This window comes from Rhipicephalus microplus, chromosome X, assembly GCF_043290135.1.
Source record: "Rhipicephalus microplus isolate Deutch F79 chromosome X, USDA_Rmic, whole genome shotgun sequence".
Taxonomy (NCBI): domain Eukaryota; kingdom Metazoa; phylum Arthropoda; class Arachnida; order Ixodida; family Ixodidae; genus Rhipicephalus; species Rhipicephalus microplus.
Genome location: NC_134710.1, coordinates 359,639,629 through 359,653,193, shown reverse-complemented (window position 1 = coordinate 359,653,193; position 13,565 = coordinate 359,639,629). Strand labels below are relative to the sequence as shown.

Below are 13,565 nucleotides of genomic sequence, written 5' to 3'. Positions count from 1 at the left end.
GAGCAGAGAGCAATAGCGAGACGAGCGCCTTGGACATGCTATTGCCGGGAGGGACCGCCTCCACTTCCAGCACAGCAGCCAATGGCGAGCGCGCTTTCGCCGCGAGATATGAATGAGCTGCTCTAGCCAATCAGCGCTCCGCATCGCATCCCGGGGAAACGCCAATAGCGTCTCAACCTACTGGTGACACCAATTTGAAAGGCGGCAAACGAGAGAGAAAGAATTCACGGTCAAAACAAAACCAAGATGGCACGGGATTGCCCAACGATGTGCGTGCGAAGTTTGGTTTGATTTTGGCTTTTGTGCGTGTTTTGGGTACTGTGGCGGCCTCGAAAATAGCAATTTTTTGCACTTTGAGGTTGAATTAAGCGCTGATATTTACAGAATAGGTAATTTATGGGACATACAACCCAACATTATGGTTTTTCAAAAACGGACTTTTTGGACATTTTTCGGTTTTCAAGGGCCGTGTCCCCTTAAGAATGCTCAGAATCACAGTTGGGTTTTTCAAATGGCTCGAACCCGTATTTTGGTTGGAGCCATTTCAAAGTGCTACAGTTCAATCCCTTTATAACAGGCACTGATGTAAGAAACACACAGATATAAAAGGCACCAGTGTGCCAGTCTCAAAATAAGTGTATGTAAAAAAAAACGCGTGGTGCCTTGCTTGCAAGAGGCATCTCACATAAAAGACCCAAGAATTGCTCTCTGGTGCACATCTTTTATTAAGAGGTTCAACTGTAAATAGTTGACTCAACTGGACAGGCATTTGTGTAAGAATGTTTAGCTTTCAGTCAAAACTGTAGTGTGTGAATGGTGGGGCAACTGTTGTAGATATGTGTTTTTTTTTATCTTTATGGGTAGCAGCCTCTGAGGACAAAGAAACTGTGCCCAGATGAAAAAGGAATAACGTAGCTAAGCCAGTGAGAAAGATGTTTAGCTTCAGGGTCTGGTTCTATTTTTCCCCTATTTTATTTTATTTTTCTTTGTTATCTCCCTTATGCTTTCCTAGGCATCATTGTTTATTGGCTTCATAAAAAAATATTTTGTCAGAATTTCGCTTACACTATTTTGACTATAAAAATATTATAGGCTGTGTTTTACCACCTATGTTTATTATGAGTAATAGAATTACACTTGTTTTGGAAAGTCCTAAGCATACATTTTTCCTAAGCACACATTTAAGAGAACCAACATCTGTTCAGAACTGATCAATATGAACAGACCAGCATACTAAAATTGAGCATGCTGTTTATAATTGAAGCAGGCAGTGTGATTTCAAATTGAACAGAAACTTGCACAATGTAACATGTTGGAGCAACTTGCACATAAGCCTTGAACACAATGATTCTGGTGCACACAGTTGGCCGTCATTTACTGTGCTATATTGAAATGCCTAAGATTGCACTTCACATAGCAGTTTGTACATTATTCTACAAAAATTATGAAGTAAAAAAGTTCATGTTGACGAGCATTTCCATACATTGCAGCCGTGGAGGACCGTGGAGTTGGGAAAAGGAATAGTGTTTTTTGCCATCATTTGGATCATACTAGTTGTTTCTTTGTCTTGAAATGGGAATGATACGTTTATGTGGTCATTTTTCTGGCTTACATGTGGGTAGAAAAAATGTCTGGCTCCAGTGGCATCTGCTGAGCAGTGGGAATATGTGTTATTTCTTTCCATGCGAGGTTGCCTACTAATTCTCATTCTAAAAGGGTGCTTGTTAAGGCATCACTTCTTTGTTACCTGCTCTAACATATTGATAAAGAAAATATTTATTGCTGTTTACGCTTTACACCAGCTCATGCTCAACTTGACAACATAGCCATTACCAGGCTATGTGGTTAAAGTGACGGCTGTTTAGTTTGATCTTTACTTTATATTTTTATTTTTGTTTAACCTGCTATATAAAGTTACATAATAGTGAAAGACACTGCATATGCGGCATTTGGCATTCTCTGTTATTTCATGTGGCATGGCACCATCTAGAGTTAAAGTTTTTCATCTAGATCAAGTTTTTACATGATGTCATCATACTAAAGTGCATTAAATTTGCCGAGTCGGTAGTCTATTATGGCAAATAATCTATTTTCACTGTGCTACCTGAGGTGTTCGCTTAAAGAGCAAATTTTTGTTTTAATCATACTAAAATCACCCAATAAAAGTTTTGTAGAAAGAATGCTTCATAGATTTAAGCACAGGTCTTGAAACGTTTGCTAGCGAAGCCATTCTGACAATTGTTGGGAGATGTCTCGGAAATGAACAAGTATAGTGCTACATTTTTGCATTAGTTGTCATTAATGATGATACCCAATATCGGCGATGGTGCCATATATTGCAGGCTTGGAGTGGAAAATACAACCACTGTATTAAAAAGTAATGGCATATACGATGCAGTGCCTGAGTAGTAGATTTGTTCTTTCATAAAAACCGTATGAAAACTTTCTAAACATTTTCATTTCGTCTCTGTCAAGCACATTTTGTTCATGCTTCTTTAGAAGTGGACTGGAAGAAAAAGCTTTGCCTTTGTACTCTACATCAGTTTACTTGTGAGACTATGCTAAACTCTTTGCAAAGTAATTTTGGTAGTGCTGATATGAACCCTCGGAACAGCAACATTTTCTGATTTGAAATTTGGGTCAGGAAAAACAAACTGAGTTGCCTCACCAAATTAAATTAAATGTAGGTTTATACCTTAACTTTCCACTTCCATTAAGATCATGGTGGTACTAAGGAATTTGATATGCGTGTGCACTGAGAATTTTCAACAAATCACTAACGGAAAGTCTGGCTGACACTGTTGTCTATAGAGGCGGCCAGTATGGCTATTCTGCCAGCTTACGAGTGATAGATAGTTGATGTTTTTTTTTTGTATAGACTGTGGCACCAAAGCAACTCTAGTAACTCTTAACTTTTCTAGAAAATTGCGGGCTTGCTTGTAGTTCAAAGAAAAACCCATCGCCCTTTACTTTGAGGTGCCAAGGTATCCATGCTGTTCTAATCTTTTTCTTGCTTGTAGCTGCTTTAGCAATTGCTGTGATAGTGAAGAACAATATGCAAAAGTTTCCCTTTTGGCGGAATTGGGCATAAGACATAATGTTTCAGTAAGGCGGTAAGTTGGGCCAGTTGGTTGGGATTCATCGTGAACTTGTTTACTAGGCAACACCAGAAACACAGGATAGGGAAGGAGCAAAAGAAAAAGAAAAGACGGCGGTAACTCACAACTGTTCTTTATAGGAAAAAAAGGTGATATATATATATATATATATATATATATATATATATATATATATATATATATATATATATATATATATATATATATATATATAGGTACTGGCAGCTCACATCACGACATGCGTAGAAAAAGAGGTGCGCCAAGGCAGCGTTGTGATACTTGTGCGTCACACTTATCGTGTTATAGGGAGTACGTGGGACAAACAAAAAGATGTTTGAATGTTCATATGAGAGAGCATGAGTCATCTCTTCAAGGGGTCGCACGACTTTATCTACTGGAACATTGCACGTCATGTAAGTGTTGTCCCATTTTTGAGAAAACCACCATCATCTTCAAGCATCCTAAGCAACTAACAAGAGAAATTGCTGAGGCCTATCATATAAAGATTAGGGGTAGCATGTGCGTAAGTGAACAATTTGTCACACTGCATGTAAAAGAATTTAGGTATTTAGGCCACTCTTTATTATCGCATAAGTGTGACAACGCTGCCTTGGTGCAGCTCTTGTTCTGCGCATGTCGTGATGTGAGCTGCCAGTACCTATATATACGTTTCACCTTTTTGTTTACTAATTAAGAACATTTGTGAGTCAGTGCCGTCTTTTCTTTCTCTTTTGCTTCTTCCCTGTCCTGTGTTTTGGTGTTGCTCTGTAAACAAGTTCACAATGACACAACGTTTGTTCAAGAAAGCAAAGCTGGCTGGTGATGACATGTTGCTTTTGTTGCTATTCCAACAGGTGCCTATGGTGTATCTACAGATAGGCCAGCGGCTATGTGATAAAGGCATTTTTATTGGCCTTGAAAAAAAAAGCATGAAACCAAGACTGGCAGGTCACAGTGCTTTGCAGATCTGAAAGTCATTTTTTCTCTTTGCAACTTCTTTGGTTATGTATTTCTGACCGAATTGAATGCATTCTGGCTAGCTTGGCTATTTTCTCTGTTACTGGTGCATCATGTGAGCTCTGTGATACTAAAGCATGCCTTTTTTGTGGAGGTGGGGGTGTAATCGTCCCGCATGCAATTCAAGGCACGGTCCACCATCACAGGCAACTTGAGTCACCTAACGGCGACATAATCGATCCAGTCCAGCACAACAGTTTTGTTGGACTGTGGTCACTCTAAATTCACCGCACACTGATAGTCTTTGATGGACTCCATGTGCCTTTAAAACATACCTGTCTTTGCTACAGTTTTACCGGGCCATTGTGGCTTATTGCGCCATATTATTGTGAATTGCATGATACTGACGATTGCACAATGGAGGATGTACATTGCTTTTTATGGCTATAGTTAAACCCCTTTATAAGAGGCATGCTCTGGGCGGCGATTCTTGTCTCTTATATGAGATGTCTCTTATAAACAGGGCACTACGTAGGCATTTTCTTATCACCCGTATTTTACTATAGGCACACTGGTGTCTCTTATATCCATTTGCCTCTTATATCAGTGTCTCTTATAAAGGGGTTAGACTGTAGTGGAGAAGCACTGATTTCGTGTTGTACTTCTTTTTTTGTTACTCATACCAGGCTTCTATCAACGTGCTAGTCAACATGATCAAAAGCACTGGCCAGGCTACAGGAAAGAAGAAAAAGAAGGATGGAATTCTGCTTCTTCGACCCATCATTTGTATCTGCAATGAGCTGTGAGCATGAAAAAAGATGCTTCCTTGGTTAACTTGAATTTTCAGTTTTCCTTTTAGTTCTGCTTTTCTCAAGGGCTTTGTCAGATGATTATACTATTGTACTTATCAGACTTCACTTACTAGATTGCAGAAAGAAAAGTTTGCTTATTTAAAATTGCAGTTAACGCATTATATGTGGTACAACTGATGGCATTCTATATATTGATACATGATCACTTCAAATCTATGATTGATTGATTGAGTGAGTGAGTGAATATTTAGGTTTATCAGCTTGGAGCAATGCCAGGGCTACCAAATAGGCTGGAGAGCTGTCGATTAGCTCATGTTACGGGTTCTTTGAAAGGAATTCAATATAAAATACTACGCAGGCATTTTTACGTTCTTGCTCTGTTCCAATGCAGCTGCTGTATGAGCATACTGCCAGAGCGTGAAGTGATGGTACAGTAGTTGTGTCGAGCAAGCCAGCTTGGCAACTGGGCGATATTGTGAAGCTCTGAAGGCCATTATGACCGACATTTGCTTGATGCCTTGATGAGAAAAGATTTTATTAAATTTCTGATTTGAATGTCTGTTTTCATTTTTGTTTGTACTCAATACTGCTGTAGCTGAAATGGCACAGTTACTATTTTTGAAGTGTAAATGTCCTGCAGTGAGCAGTCTGCACACATCACACCAGGGGCAATTGCTAATAATAATGAGAACTAACATACAGTAATGCCAAGGAAAGTATAGGGAATGTTATCTAGTGTAAATTTGAAGAAAGAAAATTGAATGAAAAAAAAAGTATGCCCCAGGCAAGGACCAAGCTTGTGATATTCGATGTTGGTGTGCCGTCGCTAGCACGACAACGTTGAACTCTACTTCAGCAGGGAGCAAACAAGCTTTGACCACTGCCGGCTGCTTTAGTATTGCTTTGGCAAGATGCCGAAGATTGCTTACGTTCAATTCCCAAAGTCAGCTAGAAATCGCTCACTCTTCCCTTGTTAAATGATGGCATAAACGCAAACGACCTTGCCATAAATGAAAAGTCCGTGGCCATTGGCTGATTTGAGAATCACGAGCCACATAGTTACTGTGGTCATCGTGAGATGCCGCCATGTGCCCATGCGCATGCTCACAATCACACTAAATGTAAGGTGTACGTTCAAAGAAAAGAAGAAAAGAAAGTGCTCAAGGTCATGACACATGCTGATGAAGGGGCGCATCTACTTACTTCCTCATCATCCCCATTCATGTGTAGCTTTCAACACGCTTGCTTACAAAAGGAGAGAGAAAGCATTTGATGCTGCGACAAATCCTGTGACTCCGCTTGTACTTGACAGATTCTAAAAATATTTGCGGCATTCGACGATTCAAGGTCCCAGGGCCCCTTGAAGGTCGCAGGAGATGGGTTTATATGCAAAAAATTTAAGCAGTCAAAGGCCCAGGCTTCATTAGGTGAATAAAAGTTGGACTGAGCGAGGTTGTATCAACCGATGTAGAAAAATTTACTGCTAAAACAAATGAGCAGGGAGGAGAAGAATTGAGCATTAATGTGTTATTTTTCTTGCATCATACCTGACCCATTTTGTGGACAAATTATTCAACATGATTGATATGGTGCTTTTGCTAAACCTTGATTTTTATGCAGGTATGTTCCAGCCCTTCGACCATTGCGGCAAGTTGCATTGATGGTGCACTTTCCATCCACGCAGAAGAATCGCCTGTGCACTCGACTGTTGGAGGTACATATTAACTAAATTGTATTCTCTCTGAGGAAAGTGGCGGAGAAAAGCTAATCCTACTTAAGTTAAGTGTGCTGGCTGGTGTGCTACAGGTTTCTTTCTTGTATACAGCTAAAAATGCGAAAAAGCTAGTCGGAAATGAGAAAGATGCACTGGTTTAATATTCACATAGGCGTAGACTTCTATTAATTCAATCAGAAAGGGACCAGTGAAATTTTGTAAACTTGGTCGAATGAATCAAGCAAAAAGCAGAATAAAAACACGAAACACACCTCTAAGTCTTTTAGTCTTTTGGCAATGTTTGATCTGATTGTAACCAGTCCCCAATCAAACATGCAGCCTCATTTCATGGATCCAAAGATTAAAAAAAAAAAATTATTCACTTCAACATGGTGTCAAATTGTTGAAACTATATAGAAACCAACTGCGCACCTTATTTTTCAGCAAGAAAAACAGTGTATCTGTGATTCTAGCTGTAAGAAAAAGCATTAACGAGCAAATTTTATCTGCATGTGCTAAAACTTTATTTACGCAAAAATTCATCATTAATTTGAGGCTCTGCTATATTGGCACGAAGAACAAAGTATGTAGTCTTCTTTACGCTTGATGATGTGATAACACTGCTGATGTCCTGTGTTTATGAAACATCTCAACAAGCAGAAACAGTATGATGGCCGATACAGGACTACCAATATCGCAAGTTTGTCCTGCGACACTAGCACTTCAACAAGTGCTGGGAGCACATAATGGGACTTGTTGCCACTAGCTGAACAAGTAAAATGACTCATTGTTCGAGAGTATGCTCCTAATTAGACTGAAAGTGTTGTTGTGTCATTTTCATTATGCCATGGGAACTCGCCATCCATGGTGGTCGCGCTATTGTGATAACAATGGTGAGGACACTGGCCAGGCTGGCTCTGACCACAATTGCGCATCTGGTTTTACAGCAGATTGTGTCACCCAATGAAGTCTTGGATGAATTCTTTTCAGTATAGGGGCAAACATGACAACCAGATAAATGATATAATAATTAATTGTGAGCTACCATTCTTACTGTAGAATCTTCTTTTGGTAGATTCAGAATAGGCAGCTTCAATGACGGTTCACATGCGCTCTATGCATACATATTTTTCTTCACTGCCTGGATGTCTGGCATTGCTAGTGATACAACTGTTACTTCAGTCACTCGTAGTTTGGATGCATGTGAGCTGACAGGCCAAGTTGGAGTTATCTGATGAATGCTAATTTCACGATCACTGTAATGAAAGCTTTGTGCCTTATAAGTGTATGGGGCACTGGACGAGACCTTTGGTGGAAGTGGAAATAACTAAGACATCAAATTAACCTGAGTTTAATTAACAAAAATCGGTGGTATATATTGTGTGTTCATTCTGCTCAAGTATTGTATGGTGACTGCTTGCTATTGTCTTTGGTAAGTACCACAGCTAACGAGATATTTTGTCTAAAAGCTGTGCAAGTCAATTGCCTGAATTTAGCCAAATGCTTGTTATAACTTGGGTGGCATATATACGTACAAATATGAGTTGTTTGGTTAAAGTTCTGGTTCAGAGCTCTTTGATATTGTTCCGGTTTAATTTTGATCCAGGGAAATTAAGAACAGTGAGAATTCATGAGCCAACCTACTCAGCCCTGAATACTTGATTTTCAAACATCCATGTAACAAAGTTGTAACAATTGTGTGCCTTGGCTGACACGATGTAAAGCATATTATGCATTCTGTACATCACATTGTGACTTACTTAAATTCATACTGTCTCTTTATCTTACTTTTTGTACGGGTATGTGGTTATGGTAGTTAACAAATGTATAGATTAAGCTGTTAGTCCACTGCAGGCATGTGTGGAAGCACACAGTATCATACACAGTGGCTAGACTGTTAATTCGGCTTTTTCATTTGTAATCTTTTTCTTGTATTAATCATTGCTAAGTAAAGAAGGCTGGAGTTTTTAAAGCATGGTATTGTGTTCTCTGCAGGTGATGCGTAGGGAACGAATGAAAGGGGAACAGACGGCTGTGGCTGCACTGTGTGAGAAGGCGGGAAACGATGTGCGTTCCTGTCTCTCAACACTCCAGGTAAAGTGACATTCATTTATTCCCCTATTTAGCATGAACAGTTTGCACCTGTTCTTTTTGAAATGTTTCCTGCTACATATAGGTGTGCATGGTGTGAGACCTTATACGAAAAGTTGTAGTAACAATACTTTCTACAGTTCATCCATGGCCGAAAGAAGCAGCTGACACTAACAGATGTGAACACTGTCAACGTGGGCCAAAAAGACATGCAGCAAGGGCTGATGTCACTGCTTCATGAAGTGTTCCAAAAGCCACGGGCTGCACGGTGAGGCATAAATGATTTAATTTGTTGATTTCTCTATCACTTACAAAGAGGTTCTTAAGTGTCCTGTGGTGCCCTTCTTTTTGAGGCGGGATGCTGATTTTTAGGAAGTAGTAGCCAGAGGGATAGCCTAAGTTATGCAATGCATGTACGAAATCCAGAATGTAAGGGAGAAGAGTGCATGAAAAAAAGAACAACCTCTAGGTAGAGCGGTTTTTGAAAAAGGTGTTCAAAGTACCACTTGATTGTTGTCAGTGATGAAAGTAATATTATGGGCATCAAAGCCATTATGATGCAACTAGCATATTTAGGGAAATCACTTTACAGACACCTGAAAGGTTGAGTAATGTTCATAAAAGAGAAGAATTAAGGTAAACGACAAATTTTTTTTTTTTACAAACCTTCAAATATATGAGTTTCAAGTTGTTTATTGATCCACTCTTGTTGTACTTATCAGATAAGCCTTTTGGTTAGCAGAGATGGTAGAGAAATTTGGTTGAAAGCTTCAGGTTGACTCGATATGCAGTGTGTAGTTTCCTCTAATTACCACAAAAGTTAAAGCAGAGAGTAATATTGAAATATATGGCCATCACAAGCTCTGCAGGTGCATTTGTGGACTCTTAACAACCCTGAAATAACATAGACTATACTGCTTTTTTTGAGGTTGAAATTTTTGGCATCAACAGAATGTCTGTTGTATTCACTGCATTGGGTATAGTATCAAAATCGTTGTATGCACAGTTGACTCCCAATATTTTGAAGTTGCTTAATGGGAATTTTCTGTTTAATAGACGTCAACAAGTGGTCCCATCAGTTTTGCATAGAGGCCTATAGGGAAAAAATGCTCGATAATTCAAGGTTAAAAGCCCATAACGTTGCTTAATTAGAAGTTATTCTTCAGTCAAGAACCTCTAGATGACTGTAGTTTTTAAATAAAATGGGGAATTTGTCATGCGCCAAGACAGCGGTCACACCATGCTGTTGTCGTCATCGCCATTGCCCGCAGTGCCACAGCTCATGAAGTGGCAATCTTATTTAGTGATCGCCCGGGCATTGCATTGATCGCATCGGCTAAGTAGGTCTTCCTTTATGATTTGTCGAGGCTTTCAGCCAGTTGATTCCTACTTTGTTAGAGCAGTGCGACTAGACGGGGACAAAGAAGAACACATAAAGACACAGACAGCGCTGGTTCTGCTCCGTCCATGCTGTTCAAATTTAATATGGTAAACCAACTAGCCTGCCAACGTACTTTGGGTTGATTCCGCATGTGTTTTCTCATCTGATCACTGAGTGTTGTGGGGCCGACGTTTAATAATGGCAACTTGCGACCTCTACTGAACACTTGACTTGGCGACAAAAGTCGAAGGCTTGAAAGAAATTGACAGGGAGGCAGTGCTAACCAAAATATCACATGGATTAAGTACAGCGTTAAGCCTAACACTCTCTCGACTTTCATCAAGTGCAAACAAGTGAAATAGACAACATTAGTTTTGGGGCCACTTTTAGCGACGTCTGTTTTGAAGAATGCGTTGCTGTGGACAGCAGTGTCGATACATACGGTCTACTAAAAGACGGCAAAATTGTGCTGATGGTTCGGGTAGTAGACGACGAAAACCAAATCAGAAACGAACTGCTACCAAGGGCTACCGATGTTGCTGGAAGTCTTACTCTTGTGCAGCGGTTTTTATTTTTTGTTGAAGACAATGCTGAAGAAGCACTTTGACATGTGTAGTGCTTGGAAAACTTGCTAGCTGCAGCCAGGTTCAGCAAGAGAAAAAGATGACGGACTACATTTTTAGGGAACTGACAAGTTTGGAGCAATAAAAGTGCTGTTTTTTATGCATTTTGCTTAATTGGAAGTGCATTTAATTTGAAGTTTTTTATGGTTCTTGCGAACTTTTTTATTAACGAGAGTCGACTGTACTATGTTTAAAAGGGGCTGGTGGTGTTCGTATGCTTCAATGTGCAACTACACCTGCAGCATGTGTGATCTGATTAAGGTGGATATGTCTTGCTGCTGGCTGAATGACAGGAGCATAAATGGTTATGTACTACAGGCACATCTTGCACAGGTTAGAGCTTGATAGCACTGATAACAGGCAGTAGCAGATGTGTACAAAAAAAAAGTAACAAAGGACATGCAGCAGTATGCTGTGCTTGAGATAGATCTTAAAATCCGATGCAAATAAATCTGTCTGCTGTGTATTTCCTAACAGTTGGAATATGTTTGTCTCCTGTTACTGTTTCTCCACCATGAAAAATGTCTTCAAAGCATGTGTTTCCTGTTGCTAAGTGGCTGAGACTTCTGCTGAGCTGAAATGTAATTTCTTATGTCCTGCAGGAAAGTGTTTCGGCACAATATGGATGATGCTTCTAAAACGGCTGTAAAGAAGCCTGAAGACTTGCGGTAACTGATTTTCATCATTGGGGTAATTTGTTGTCACAGAAAACAGCTAGGCTTGTAACATCATTGAATATTTTTCTCATTTTAGGGTAATTTTTTAAGCATGAATGCAACTACACACAAAGCTGCAGGCATATCTGCTGCTTGCCTTGGTGTATCTGCACCAAGGCAACTGCAGATATGCTTGCCTTGGCATATCTGCAGTTGCCTTGGTGCAGATTGTGTGTACAATCTGCACCAAGGCTTTTAAATCCCTCTGGTGTATTCGGCGCAAGCTTTCCAAAGCTTCTATGAGTGTTAAATTAGCAGCATATAAATCACTAGTTCGGCCATGTCTGGAGTATGCCTCATGTCTATGGGACCCTTACGGACAGAAAAATGTTGATAAACTAGAGAGAGTTAAAGATCCGCTGACAGATTCATCTGCAACAAGTACAAACACACCGATAGTGTGACAGAAATGCTGAATTATGTTGGCCTTGATACACTTAAAGCGAGACGTGCCAAAAATAGATTAAAATACTTGTATTTATTATACAACAATGTAATACAATTTAACAATCAGAAATACATTACACACTACACACTGCGCACAAGTGCACGTTTTGATAACGGGAAAATGATACAGGAATACAGCTCTTGGAACGATGCATTCAAATATTCCTTTTTCCAGAGAACCATAAGCTCCTAGAACAAACTGCCGAAAGAAGTTGTAGATAGCCCCAGTGTAGAAGTGTTTATTACACATTTGAGGAGAAAGCGTGGGTAAAGTTGTCCTCGCATCGCTGTATTCTTTGAATAGCAATGTTTTATGCGGTGTTTCATGTTTCGGTTGCTAATCATTCGTTGATGTGTTCTTTTGATGTACTTTTTCTTTTTTGTCCACTAATGCTTGGAGTCAACTCGCATCGCTGCATTCTTTGAATTGCAGTTTTTCGCGCGCTGATTTCATGTTTTGGTTGATAATTATTTGTTGATGTGTTCTTTTAATGAACTTTTTTTCTTTGTCCACTCCTGCTTGGAGTCAAGCGACTCTGCAGTATTCCTAAATAAAATAAATTAAATAAATAAAATAAGTATACAGAGTGTTTCAGCTAAAAAGCACCAAGCAATAAAAAAAAAATGAGTGATACGTGTCTCTAGCTAGCACAGTATTGTTCTTAGCTGTAGGTAGCACATCAGAGCATTTTTTGATCTGCCAAGCACGGTAATTAACAAAGATTGCTTATTGAACTTTTTAAATACTGACTCTAGAGAGAAAAAATTCAATACAAGACATGTAGCTGTTATTCAGAAATAACAAAATTTTCATGTTACAGTAAGATAATAATGCTGGTTAACTTTTTTACAGGGTTTGTTTATAGTGCGCGAAATTAAAAAAATACCACATGATAGCTGCCTAACGCACGGCGCCCTGAGTGCCCTCAAATGTAAGTTGAACGAATTAGCAAAGGCATCTCACGCACGAAGGCCGCATCGGTGACTACGATGGACATTAAGCCATGGTTGGATGGTACCATTAAAAGAAAATAAGGAGGGGGGGGGCGAAAGAAAGAAATTAAGACAATAAACTTAGACGAAAAAGCGGCTGCCACGTGCATTGCAATACGAGACCAAAGGCAGCATGCGGCGTAGCACAGTTTTTTTTTTTTTTTCGGGCCAATGATAAACATGATGCTGCCTCTAGTCTTGTATCACATTGCACGTGGTGGCTGCTTTTTCGTCGAAGTTTATTGTCCTCATTTCTTTATTTCTCCCCCCCCCCCCCCCCTCCTTTAAAAAAAATTTTTTTGAACGCTACCTTCCAACTATCGCTTAATGTTCATCGTAGTGACCGATGGCCTGTTCAAGCAACCTTTGTGTGTGAGAAGCCTTCGATCATTCGTTCAACTTACATTTGAGGGCACTAAAAGCGCCACACGTTAGGCAGCAATCACGTGGTATTTTTGAATTTCGCACACTTTAAACAAACCCTTGAAAAAATCAACCAGCGTTATTTTGCCGTAACTTGAAAATTTTGTTCTTTCTGATTAAGAGCTACAAGCCCCGCCGCGGTGGTCTAGTGGCTAAGGTACTCGGCTGCTGACCCGCAGGTTGCGGGTTCGATTCCCGGCTGCGGCGGCTGCATTTCCGATGGAGGCGGAAATGTTGTAGGCCCGTGTGCTCAGATTTGGGCGCACGTTAAAGAACCCCAGGTGGTCGA

General features: G+C 39.9%; 1 protein-coding gene across 1 annotated transcript in view; it reads left to right on the top strand.

The window, feature by feature from the left end:
- The window catches only part of cutlet (chromosome transmission fidelity protein 18 homolog), a 98,573-nt gene that overhangs the window by 36,731 nt on the left and 48,277 nt on the right, over positions 1 to 13,565 (top strand). Inside the window, exons 10-14 of the mRNA XM_037413467.2 lie at positions 4,763 to 4,878; positions 6,509 to 6,602; positions 8,598 to 8,696; positions 8,834 to 8,961; positions 11,300 to 11,365. Coding sequence (XP_037269364.2) covers positions 4,763 to 4,878; positions 6,509 to 6,602; positions 8,598 to 8,696; positions 8,834 to 8,961; positions 11,300 to 11,365 — 503 coding nt within the window. The remainder of the gene's footprint in view (positions 1 to 4,762; positions 4,879 to 6,508; positions 6,603 to 8,597; positions 8,697 to 8,833; positions 8,962 to 11,299; positions 11,366 to 13,565) is intronic.